The 13,588-nt window shown below is 35.5% G+C and overlaps 1 protein-coding gene across 2 annotated transcripts in view; it reads right to left on the reverse strand.

Annotated features, from left to right (window-relative positions):
* LOC100027993 (phosphatidylinositol 3,4,5-trisphosphate 3-phosphatase TPTE2-like) overlaps positions 1 to 13,588 on the reverse strand; it is a 128,793-nt gene that overhangs the window by 19,481 nt on the left and 95,724 nt on the right. For both annotated transcript variants that reach the window (XM_016421919.2, XM_007495378.3), the window contains exon 17: positions 4,666 to 4,763. In XM_016421919.2, the coding sequence (XP_016277405.2) occupies positions 4,666 to 4,763 (98 nt within the window). The remainder of the gene's footprint in view (positions 1 to 4,665; positions 4,764 to 13,588) is intronic.

Consider the following 13,588-nt stretch of genomic DNA (forward strand, 5'->3'; position numbering starts at 1 on the left):
TTGTCAGGGGAGGAAAAAGAGGAAGGGAGAAAATCTGAATCCTAAAATGTCCCCCCAAATTATCAAAAATTGCTTCTACAACAACATGGAAATAGGTTCTGATCAAAGACACAAGTAATACCCAATGAAATTGCACGTCGGCTGTGGGAAGGATGGATGGAGGGGAGGGAGGGAAATAAAGTGAGTATTGTAACAAAAAAATTTTAAAAAAGAAAGTAAAAAAATGGCTTCTACATGTAACTGAAAGAAATTAATTAATTAAAAAATAAATTAAGGAAAACTGCCCTGATATCCCAGAATGAGAGGGTAAAATTAAAATGGAAAGAATCCACTGATCACTTTCTGAAAACTACCAGGAATATTATAACCAAATTCCAGAACTCCTAGGTCAGGGTGAAAATACTGCAAACAATCAGAAACAATTCAAATATTGTGAAGCTATAATCAGGGTAACACAATATAGCAGTTTCTAAACCTGGAATATGATATTCTGAAGAGCAAGGGAGCTAGGATTAAAACTAAGAATCACATACCCAACATGACAATATAATCCTTCAGGGGAAAAAAAGGATATTCAATGAAACAGAAGATTTTCAAGCATTCCTGATGAAAAGACCAAATCTGAATAGTAAATTTGATTCCCAGATACAAGGGTCCAAAGATAAAAAGTAAAAATGAAAGAAAAATCACAAGGGGTTCAATAATGTTAAACAGTTCACACTCCTACATGGAAGATGATACTTGTACCTCTTGAGAACTTTATCACTTTTAGAGCAGTTGAAGGAGTATGTTTAGGGCATGAGTGTGAGTTAAATATGATGGAATGATGGGGGGCAGAAAGGTGGATCAGTGGATTGAGAGCCAGGCCCAGAGATGAGAGGTCTTGGGTTCAAATCTAGCCTCAGAAACTTCTTAGCTGTGTGACCTTTGGGCAAGCCACTTAACTCCCATTGCCTAACCCTTACTACTCTTCTGCCTTAGAACCAATTCACAATATTGATTCCAATATGGAAGGTAAGGGTTTTAATTTTAAAAATAAATGTGGTGGGATGATGCTTATTTAAAAAATACAATTAAAGCATGAGAAAAAGGAATGCAGTAGGGGAAGGGAGAATGGAGAGGCAGAATGAAGTAAATTATCTCACATAAAAGAAGAGTGAAAGATTTTACAGTGGAAAGGAAGATAGGAGAGGTGAGGAGATGAGCACTTGAACCTTACTCTCATCAGAAATGGCTCAAAGAGGAAATAACATATACATTCATTTGGGTATAGAAATTTATCTTAACCTACAGAAAAGTAGAAGGGGAAGTGGATAAAAGAAATGGGAGTGTTAACAAACTAGAGGGCAAACTGGAGGAAGCAGTGGTCAGAAGCAAAACATTTTTGATGATGGACAGGGTGAAAGGAGAGAGAGTAGGACAAATAGGGGGAAATGGGGTAGAGAAGAATACAGAGTAATCATAATTATTTTTAAAAAAGTATATAAACTTCTTTAAGGTCTCATTTATCAAATATATAGAGAAATGAGTCAAATTTATACAAATACAAGCCATTCTCCAGTTGATATATAGTAAAAGGATAGGAATGGGCAGTTTTCAGATGGAGAACTAAAGTTATCCATAGTCATGAGAAAAAACTATCTAAGTCACTATTGACTAGTGTGATAAAGGATGAAAAGGTTTGCAATTTACAAACACTGTTGCAAAAACTGAGAAATGCAAACCTTAAGGATGATTAACAGTGGTATATGACCAAGGGTCACATGAAAGCCTGTCTTGGGAGCTGGCAAGATTCTATGCCCAACAGTTTCTTCTCAGAGTCTGCTCTCCTGGAAGTACCTTGAAGAGGATTTTGCCTGTGATCAATGGAGGAAGGAGTTTTTCTGCATCTGGCTGCTGGTAGCATCAGTCTGGACTTACTTGGACATCTAAAAACATAAGATCCTGGTCCTATTTGATTTGGACTCCTGGTGTGAGATTGGGATGTTTGGGAAGTTAATGTTTTAGTTTAGAAATATAGTTTAGTTAGTTTTAATCATTTAAATTAAGTAAAAGAATAAGTATATCCTGAAACCCTTATTCCTTTCCTACCCTTCCCAAACAATAAATTAGAATTTATTTATGTTTTCCTCTTGTTTTTCCCTCACCCCAAATCCTACCATAACACTAGAAAAATGAAATTTAAAAAATCTATCATATTGATTGTTGTGACATAAAAGGAAAATGACAAATGTTAGAAGGGATGTTGGAAAATTGAGACAGTAATGCATTGTTGGGTGAGCTTAATGCATTGTTGGGTGAGTTGTGAGCTCATTAAACCTTTCTGGAGAGCAATTTGTGACTAGGCCCAAGCTTTAAAACTCTGTATACTCTCTGATCCAGTGATACTGTGGTCTTTATCCCAAAGAGATAAAAAAAAGGTAAAGAATCTATATGTACAAAAGTATTTATAATAGTTCTTTTTGTGGTGACAAAGAATGGAAAGTGTGCATTATAAGAAACAATGACCAGACTAATTAATCAAAAACACTGGAAAGAACTACATGAGATAATGAACAATGAAATGAGTAGAACTAAGAGGACATTATATATAGCCACAGATTTAATATTTGAAGAATAACTTGTGAATGTTCACCTTCAGAGAATGAACTGCAAAATGGAAACACAAAAGACATCTATATATACATATCTTTTTGCCAGATGATGTCTTCTATGATGTGCAAAGGGGAGGGTAGGACTGAGATACTTGTAAATAAATTCTATTAATCTAAAAATACATTAAAAACATTTCCTTAATTTAAAAAATTAGAACTGGAAAGTGAAAGGATCCCTACTAATTTGGGAATTAGTATTACAATGCAATACTATAGTATTATAAGAAATGATAAGAAGGATGATTTCAGAAAAACCTGGAAAGACATGAACTGATGCAGAGTGAAGAGAGCAGAACCAGGAGAACATTGTACACAGTAATAGCCACATTATACAATGAGCAACTGTAAATGACAGCAATTATCATGAATACAATGATCCAAGATAATCCCAAACAGCTCATGGTAACAAATGCCATTTATCTCCAGAGAAAGAACTAGTGGAGTCTGAAATCAGAACAACATATACTATATTTCATTTTTTTGTTCAAGTTTTCTCCCATAAAAGGACTAATGTGGAAAAATGTTTTACATGATTGAACCTATAAAGTCTTTATTGAATTTCTTTCCATGTCAGTTAGAGTAGAGAGGACTGATGGAAAGAATTTTAAACTCATCATTTTTTAAAAGTATGTTAAAATTATTTTTTTCTGGTAATTGGAGGAAACATCAAAATTTTTTTAAAAAAGAAAAAATCATTTTAACAATAGCAAAAGAACCTGGAAATTGAAAAGGGGACATGAAATCAAATGATTGATTTTGTTACTATCTTGCTATTATTAACATGCCTTTTTTAAAAAGGGATAAGTATTAGTTTATATTTTCATATGTAATGCTTCTAATTTTCTTCTTGGCATTTAAAAATATTTATATTGTGATATGCATATTTTCTCAAAGAAAGTAAAGTCATGTAGTAAAATATTGGACTGAAGATCATCAGAGAGCAGAGCCTCTCTACTTATCTAGCCCTGTTCTTTCTGCTGATGTCTAGTCTTACATCTCCAACTGCCTATTAGACTTTTTGAACTGTATGTCTTGTAGATATCTTAAACTCAATATGTCCAAAATGAACTCATTATCTTTTCTTTGTGAAGATTGTAACAATAAAGGTAATTAGCTCTTCCTTTATTGTGAAGATTAAATTGTAATCCCCAGTCTATTTTTAGATTTGAATCCCTGAAGTATAAACCCAGTATTTAAAGTAGATCTACCCATTTTAACCACAAAAAGGTGTGAACACCCAATTTAGACATTGACTGAGAGGTCTGGGACCCACATATGAAAGAGTGGGCAGTCCTGGAGAGGAGCATCTGCTGTGATTGGTAGATGTAAAATTTAGGGGAGGTGACACAAGAGAAAAAGGTCTTTAAATAGTGGAAACAGAGACACACAGAGATTTAATCAGTCACTCGGGCTTGGAATGAGAATCAGTCACTCGGAGTTGGACTGGAAGACAGTCACTTGGACTTGGAGTGAGAACAGTCACTCGGAGCTGGAGGGAAAGCAAACACTTGAGGAGAGACTTTTTTTTTTAACCTATGTATAGCTATATTTGCTACTTGTTTGCATGTTGTCTCTCCCATTACATTGTGAGCTCTTTGATAGCACCTTCTGTCTTTTGCCTTTCTTTGAATTTTCAGGCCTGGCACATAGAAAATACTTAATAAATACTTATTCAATGACTGACTGATATCCATGAAATATGAAGCAACTTCAAGGGAGTCTAGTGCATTGGGTGGACATTAAATGGAGAATTGATGAGAAGACATAGATAAGGAAGGCACATATGAGAAGTTATGGATTATTTTGATTATTTTCTACTGAAGGGAATGCCCACATTGATGAATTATAGATCCAGTGAAATAAGGCAGTATCACCATGGATTAATATAATGTTTTACTCCCAATTTTGGTTGGTTATTTCATTTTTGACATCTATTGAGATGATTATTAAGTTTTAAAGTACAAGTATTTGTAAAAAATCGATTTTTAATCCTTGGATTTTTTTTTCTCACCTGACAGTTCTTTGAAGATGAGAATTTACAGGAAAAAATTTGTCTTTTATTTGCTATTACTGAGATTTTCAGATCACTTCCATCACCTCTTCCAACCCCTTAAAAGGAAAGGAAACAAAAGTTGTACTTAGTTTATGGCAAAAAAGATAACATGTCAAATGAGACTCATTGCTACCTAATTTTATGGCTTAAAAAGATGAAAAGAAACAAGTCATCCCAAGCAATACTGTATTAATATTTGCTCATTTTAGTGGTTCTCTATTCTGTCATTGTTAATTAAAGTAAAATTAATAAGATATATTTTAGAGTGCCATCTATTCTAGCCTTTTAGAAGCAGCTAGGCCACACAGTGGAGAGAGAACTGGGCTTGGAGTCATTAAGACTTGAGTTTAAATCTGACCTCAGAGACATCATAGCTGTGTGACCCTGAGCAAGTCACTTAATCTGATTGCCTTAGCTTCTTTGATTGTTATATAAGGATAGTGGCATTTAAATCATAGGATTGTTATGAACATCAAATGAGATACTTGTAAAGTGCCTGGCACAGTGCCTGGAACATAGCAGGTGTTATTTAAATGTTTATTTTCTCCTTTTTATATACAAGTGGCATTTTAAAATTTTTCATAAAAGGAGATTTCACAATTATGCTTGCTGACCTCTAGTTCATAAACATTTAACTGGGAAATTCCTTCCGAAAAAGTAATCTAAATGCCTTTAGTTATAATTTTAATTGCTAGTTTGATGATCCTTATTGAAAACACAGAAGGCCGTATGTAAACTTTTTATATCAACTGCAACTTCTCTCTCCAAAGCCAACAATAACTTCTTTATTGTTAAATCCACTAACATTTTTTAGTCTTCATCCTTCTTGACCTTTATGTACTATTTAATAATCCAGTTTACCACACTAATACTATTCTGAATACTTTAATCTCTTGATTTCTCTCTCTCAAAATTCTCTGCCTAAGTGTCCCTTTTGGTATCCTTTGCAGGTACAACACACATGTTTTGCCCTTAATATGAAGGCACCTTTTGAGATAATCCATATTCATGTTTCTTTCTATCTTGTCCACCACAAAAATTCTTCCCATATTAAAGAAGATCTGGACATAACTGGAATACATTTATTTAGCAAATATTTAATGAGAGGATCCCTATTTGGGTACAGATTAGTCTAACCCTAATCCCATAATAATTTATTACAATCTAGTTATTTTGGATGTGACTATCTTTTAACCATGTCTTACTTAATTGTGTAATAAAGTGCTTAAAAATACTAACTTGTTAAAAACTTCCTTTTTAACATTATGGACAATTGTGATTGACTACTGAGTGAGACACTAACCAAAGGAAATTTAAGTATGACTTTCAAAATCTAGAAACATGAGAATTTTTGTCACCTAACCCAATAGAGAAATAAGTACAACTAGACATCTTGTTTTCAAAAGAGAAAAAATATTTGATATAAAGAATGCTTAGTTATGCACCATGTTTTTAACCAAGTCCTTGAAATAAAGTATTTTTTCCATCTTTAAAACTCATTATGCACTCAAGCAAAAGATCTAGTAATGATGAACTGACCCTGTATTATAGACATATTTTAAGGTAAATCTCACTGGTTTCAATTCAGCAAAATTACAAGTACTTTTTAGAAGTCTATAACATATGTATGGCATGGTGTTGGGTACAAAGCATACAAAGACAAAAAGTGAAATGCTTTTCAATGCTAACTATACCTTGGCATTAATTGAATGCAATATTTCTATTTATCCAATATATTCCTTTCTTAGCCTACTTAAACTGATTTTTCCAAAAAAAATATTTTAAATTTCATTATATATATATATATATATTGAATATGATTTTATTCTGAGAAGCATTTTTGCTTAAATTACCTTTAACCTAGTCTTTTAAATCACATATTTCAATAAACCCTAAATGGATATGCAATCTGGATACAAATCATCTGGGAGAGAATTCTTGACCAAATAAGGGACAGATGTGATCATAAGACAAATATAAGCAATTATGATTTCACAATAGTTTTAAAGGTAAGACATTTTATTTTACATACAAAAAGGGTGCAAACTGAGTCCCTTCCCCTTCCAAAAGTGGGGAAGAGGTGTACTTTTAAGATCACATTTGTGTTTCTCCTGCTGCCCTAGGAAATGGGCAATTCAGAGACAAAGATATCAGGACTCATGTTCTCCAAAGAAAGCCACTGCTCCTCAGAGGAGCTTTCCCCCATGGTATATAAGCCCCTATCCCAGTAGAACCATTTCAAATACACTTTAAATTGACATTCATGTTAAAAAATACTACAAGTTTCATTTTCACAGCTGAGCTTTAAGACCAGTGCCAGGGTTTTATGAATAAAATATTGCATTACATATTTCAAATAAAAGATCTATTTAACAAGAATCAGACACATCCACACAATATCAATTTTAAAAAATGATTTCCACAGCTGATTTATACATTTTACAGTAAAAAAAAAAGTTGCAATCGATATCCCCAACATCCCCTCTTGAAAGTACAAGGGCAAAGGTTAAAGAAATAGACAAAATAATAATATAATAAATTATAGCTTGCAATATATCCAGTGGGAATTTGTGACTTAATATTATTTTCCATTGGGGGTTAGAATATTTTTTGGTATCATCTACATATTTTCTACTGTTACTCTTCTTTCTTTCGACAAATGAGAATCTTTACCAGGATCAGCACTTTACCAGGATCAGCATAAGCAATTATGATTTCACAATATTAAAGAGCTATTCAGCACAAACAAAATAAATGCAGACACAATTAAAGAAAGAGAAACTATCTAATTGGAGAAAAAACCCTCGTATCCCACATCACTAATAAAAGTTCAAGATATGTAGGTATTTCACTCAAATATATAATTAAGAATCTTTCCCTAATGGTTAAGGGGTCAAATGATAGGAATAAAATAGTTTTCTAAAGAACAATTGTGAATCAGAATGACCAAATGAATACAAGCTCAAATCATTAATAGTAAGAGAAATGGAAATTGAAACAACTCTGCACTGTTATCTCATACACTGTAAACTGGCAAAGTTGACCAAAAATGAAAAGTCAATATTGGAGGGTCTGTGGGAAGATATACATAATAATAATTGTTTCTAGTACTGGGAATTTATATAATTGTCTTGGATATACATGTAAAATTTAGGGGAAAAAATAAAAGCAATGCAAGAAAATCAAGAATATTACATAAGAAAGATCACCCAATTAAAAGACTCAGAAACTCACGGAAAGAAATAATTCATTAAAAATTAGAATTGGACAAGGGGAAGTTAATGACTAACACTTCATCCCCCTGTCCATGCATCCTGCCCTGCCCCCTCAGCCCTAGCCCATCCCCCCATCCATGCCTACTGCCCCACCCCCTCTGCCCTGGCCCCTACCCCCACACATGATGCTTCCATCTCCAACCCCGTTGCCCTGGCTACCCCACCCACCCATGCTACCTCCCTGCCCACACTACCTTAACCCCCCCACTCCTAATCATCCCACCCCTTCTGCTTCTCTTACCTACCCCATTGAAAACGGAGCATGAAGCCTAGAAACAGGAATACCAGATAATTCAGATAGAAGTTTATTTCCATTAAGGGAAGTACCCACTTTTAATAAAAATGGGGACTTGATACCTATAAGATACCATACACCTTTCAACCCTGAAGATTTAAACAAATTCAAGGAAGACCTTTTCTCATTTGAGGAAGAACCAATATTAATTATTAAAAAATTGGAGGACATATTCAAAACTTTTGACCCCACTTGGATGGATGTTGAAAATTTATTAGAAAATTTTCTGAAAAACAGAGAAAATAGTCATTTTTCTGGCTAATCAGAAGCGAGGTAGAGGAACAAATTATTGGCCAACTGAAGATCCACACTGGAACCCCAATGTTGAACTAGATTACACAAAACTAAACCAGACCAGAGAAGCATTATTGACAGCCATGAGAGCTTGCTCTGATAGACCTGATTCATGGTCAAAACTTGAAAAAATCCAACAAGAAATTGGTGAGACCCCTTCCCAGTTTACAGACAGACTTATTGATGTAGGAAATACATATATGAATCATGATTTGTCCAGAGAAAGGGACATTAGACAAATACATAGGCAATTCATTGAGAATTGTTGTTCAGTGGTAAAAGACTACTTTAAAACTAGCTATCCTGATTGGAACTCTATGGACCTCCAAAGAATTGAGGAAAGTAGCAGTCTATGTTTATAAGGGTCATGCAAAAAGATGTGAGGAAAACAATAAGTCGGTGGAAGACTTAAAGAAATAAATTGAAAGATTACAAAGACAACTGAAAAATAAGGGAGAGACCATAGCCCCTTTGCAGGAATCCACAGATAAATCATTAATATGCCTTTACTGTAGAAAGAGAGGGCATGCAATGATGGTTTGTAGGAGCTGGCTACGGGGGAAAAAGAAATAATAACAATTTTAGAAATAACTATAGGAATTGTAATGCCAATCAAAATAATGACTGCTCAAATTAGGAAAATGATAATACTCAATACAATGCCCAACAACAATATATTAAAAAATGGAGCTCATCCACACTATACTCTGGGTGAAAATCCCCATCAGCATGGGGGATCCCAGAAAACTGCCCAAGCATCTTTATGAAGGTGTGATGGGAGGGTGGGGGTGAGGGCCTTGGAATCAAAGAGTGAAACCTTTGATTTTTCAGACCCTGATATTTTAATGTCAATAATGCCTATACATTCCCCCACACATAGTAAGGAACCTTATGTCACTTTTAAGGTGGGAAATTCATGCTATTATTGTCTTTTGGAGACTGAGGCATCTAGGGCAGTTTTTGTAAGAAAACCACATGCAAAATGTGACTCTATTGGCTCTCTAAATGTAGAAGGTGTATCAAGAACACCTTTTTAAAGGTCCCAAAACTTTCTCCTTGCATGGTATGCGTGGGACCCCTAACTGTTGAACATTCTTTTCTTTTAATGCCTGGATCCCCCACAAACTTTCTGGGGAGGGATTTATGCAAACTACAGACCACAATAATTTGCAGCCCAGATGGCTCTTTGCCCTTTGGAAGTGCCTGAGGAATCTTTAAATTTACTCCCTGTGTTTCTCGTAGAGAGTGAGGAGGCAAAAGAGCTTCCCGCCTTTGAAATACCTACAGATATACTGGAGTCTCTTTGGGCCACATCTTCTGATGTAGGCTTACTTAAATCAGCTGTTCCTGTGCATATTAAAACTAAATCTAGCCCACCTCCTTCCATTTCTCAATATCCTCTCTCAAAGGAGCCAATAGAGGGCATTACCCCAGTAATAAACTCATTAATCGACCAGGGCATCATAATTTCCTATAAATCTGAATACAACACACCCATCCTGCCTGTTAAAAAACCAAAAATGGGGTCTGATGGCAAGCACCTCTATAGATTCATACAGGATTTGAGGGCTGTGAACAATCACATTATAAAGAAACACTCCATAGTTTCTAACATCAATACTATTATGTCCTCTATTCCTAGCACAGTACATATTTTACAGTAGTGGACTTGTGCCCAACCTTCTTTTCCATACCCAAACATGAAAACTCCAGGCATATCTTTGCTTTCACCTGGAAGGGCTTTCAAATTACATGGAGTCATCTGCCCCAAGGGTTAGTGGAAAGCCTGAGTTTATTTGCACAAATTTTGAGCCAAGACACAGATAATATAAAATTTAAAAACAACAAATTAATCATTAATGATCTACTCTTGGCTTCAACAGATGCAGAAGCATGCCAGGAAGATAATAAACACCTTATTTTGGAATTGCACAAAAGAGGGCATAAGATCTCAAAGGATATAAGGTTCAGTGGTGTCTCCCCAAAGTAAAATATTTGGGGTTCATTCTGAATGCTGGTGCCCATTCTATTTCTCCCAAGCAAATTGTAAATATTCCAAAATTGAGAAACAGTTAAGAGCAATTTTAGGAGCAACAGGGTTTTGTAAACAATGGATTCCTTGCTATGGGGAAATTACAAACCTCCTTATAGCACTAACAAGAGATTCAGTCTCTGAACCACTTAAAGCCAGAACACCTGTCAGCTCGATCAGATCTAAAACAGGCTATCCCATAGATAGCCCCTGCTCTAGGCATCCCAGATTACAACAAGCTATTTACTTTGTATGTACATGAGCAGAGAGGGGTAGCTTCAGGTGTTTTAACTTAAACTTTGGGGCCTTCTCAGTGCCCAGTTGCTTATTATTCAGCCCAGCTGGATCCAGTAGCTTCAGGAGCTTCACCGTGTCTTAGAGGAGTAGCTACTACAGCTTTACTAGTGACAAAAACTGTTGATATAGTATTGGGATGCTCATTAACAATTATGTTCCTACATGAGGTAGAAGCATTGTTGCTAAGGCACAGAACACAGACATTTTCTGATCAGCGAATTGTAAGGTATGAAATAACTTTGTTAAACAACGAAAATATCACTTTAAAATGCTGTACAATCCTTAACCCTTCCACATTGCTTCCAGATTTACCAACTTCAGGAGAACCATTACACAGTTGTGAAATACTAGTGTCCATGGCAGAAAAGCCTCAAGATGGTCTCTTGGACACTCCCTTAGACAACGCAGATCTTGTCTTATTTACTGATGGTTCTTCTTTTATGAGGGATGGCATACTCTACACTGGATCTGCTATAGTCACAGAATTTGCCCCTGAATGGTCAGATTCACTACCCTCTAATCTTAGTGCTCAAGGTGAAGAACTCATAGCTCTGAACCATGACTGTATAATTGCCAAGGATAAAAGGCAACAATTTATATGGATTCTAGATATGCTTTTGGCATTTGTCACTCAGTCAGGATGTTATGGCTCCAGAGAGGATTTTTAACCTCAGGTGGAAAATCCATAGTTAATGCAGAAATTATTACTGAAGTTCTTTCTGCTCTCCAGCTGCCTGAAGCCCTAGCTGTAGTTCATTGCTCTTCCCATACAGGTGGTACTGACTCTGTCTCTAGGGGAAATTACTGGGCAGATACCTCTTCAAAGCTAGCAGCCATAGAAAGGACTGAATTAATTTTAATGTTAACAACCACTGATGACTTAAATTTATCACTTTTCTATAATGAAAAGGAAGTGGAAAATGGAAGCAAAAATTCAAAGCAAAACAGATTAATGGAGTATGGGTGTCATCTGAAGGAAAACCTCTGTTCCCTAGAAGTTTCCATCACCAAATTTGCCAATCTGTTCATAAAAATGGTCACTTTGGCACCCAGGGCATCGTGGACTCTATTAAGAGAGTATGGATATCCCCTGGTAGAACTACTATAGCCTCTAAAGTGTGTACAGCCTGTTCTACATGACAAACATATAACCAACACACCTTTCATGGCAAAGCCTTTGGTGGGTGTCCTCTGGCTAACACACCTTTTGAGCACCTGCAGATAGATTTCATAACAATGCCAAAGGCTCTGGGCAACATAAATTTTGTCTAGTCATAGTAGATTAACTGACCAGATGGCTGGAAGCATTTCCTGTGAACTGAGCCATAGCAGTTTTTGTTGCTAAGGTGCTTTTAAAAGAGATTATTCCTCACTTTGGCCTGCCAGCACATATTGATTCAGATAGAGCAAGTCATTTTACTGATTCTGTTCTAAATCATATATATTCTTGCTTGGGAATTACTCCCAAATTCCATGTTCCATATTATCCCCAGAGCTCGGGCCAAGTTGAAAGAATGAACAGAGAACTTAAAAGTATGACTGGCAAATTATGCACTGAGACACATTTAAAATGGCCTGAAATTCTCCCTCTGGCCCTATTTTATCTTAGAAGCAGGCCCAGGGGAGACCTACACATCTCACCATTTGAGATGCTTTTTGGACATCCACCTATACAGGCTGAGCCTTTCTCCCCTGCATATACATCACTATTAGGGGGAAGATACTTCTATTGCTTCCTATATATAGGAATTACAGCACAAACTATGTGAACTCCATGAATCTGGAGCTGTAGTACAAGCTGGACCCACTAGACTTTTCACTTCATGACCTTAACCCAAGATAAAAGGTGTACATAAAGAATTTCCAGCGTACTGGAACAACTCAGCCTTCCTGGGAATAGCCATTCCAAATATTTTTAACTACTCCAACAACTATAAAAATTGGAGAGAAGAACTCTTGGACTCATTGCTCACATGTAAAGTGAGCACCTTCTATTGAAACTTATTGACTATCCTATACATGCATTGGAGATAATAATCCATTGAAAAGTGGATGCTGTTTTTTGGTAACACATTGAATTCCTGAGTTTTTTTTTTCTCTTTTTCCTATTTTTATTCTTGTTTTTCTTTTATTTTGATTAGAATATTTGATTTTTCCCTTTTCTCATTTCTTGTACTTAAGGTACAATCAATGTTAATTTTTATTCTATAATATTATGCTTAATATATATATATATACTTATTATAATATTAATACATACCCAAACAGCTTTAGACTGTGGGAACCTGCTATTTATTGATAATTGTTATGGGACTGTGATTAATGTTTGTGTCTGATTCTAGGAAATGGGATTAAAAAGGAGCACAGACTTAACCTGAATAGTGCCAAAAAGAGCACACAGGTCAAAAAAAAAAGAAAGAAACCAATCCATGTAGGATTGATGCACTTCTAAGCCAATACAAAGGACTTGAACCTAGTGTGAGACTCGAGGTTGCAACACTTGACATGTGTTAAGACATAGGACTTCCTTGTATCCACACTCTTTGTGAAAATACTTTCAGACAAGTACCAAAGTTTGGTACTTTGGTACCTGCCTCCCCCTATCCTTGAGAATGAAAGTAAAACCAGACTAGGGAATGACACTTCCCTATCAAAATAAAAATCTGGTCCTTTATTCTCTCTTATAGT

Source organism: Monodelphis domestica, chromosome 4 (assembly GCF_027887165.1).
Source record: "Monodelphis domestica isolate mMonDom1 chromosome 4, mMonDom1.pri, whole genome shotgun sequence".
NCBI classification, from domain to species: domain Eukaryota; kingdom Metazoa; phylum Chordata; class Mammalia; order Didelphimorphia; family Didelphidae; genus Monodelphis; species Monodelphis domestica.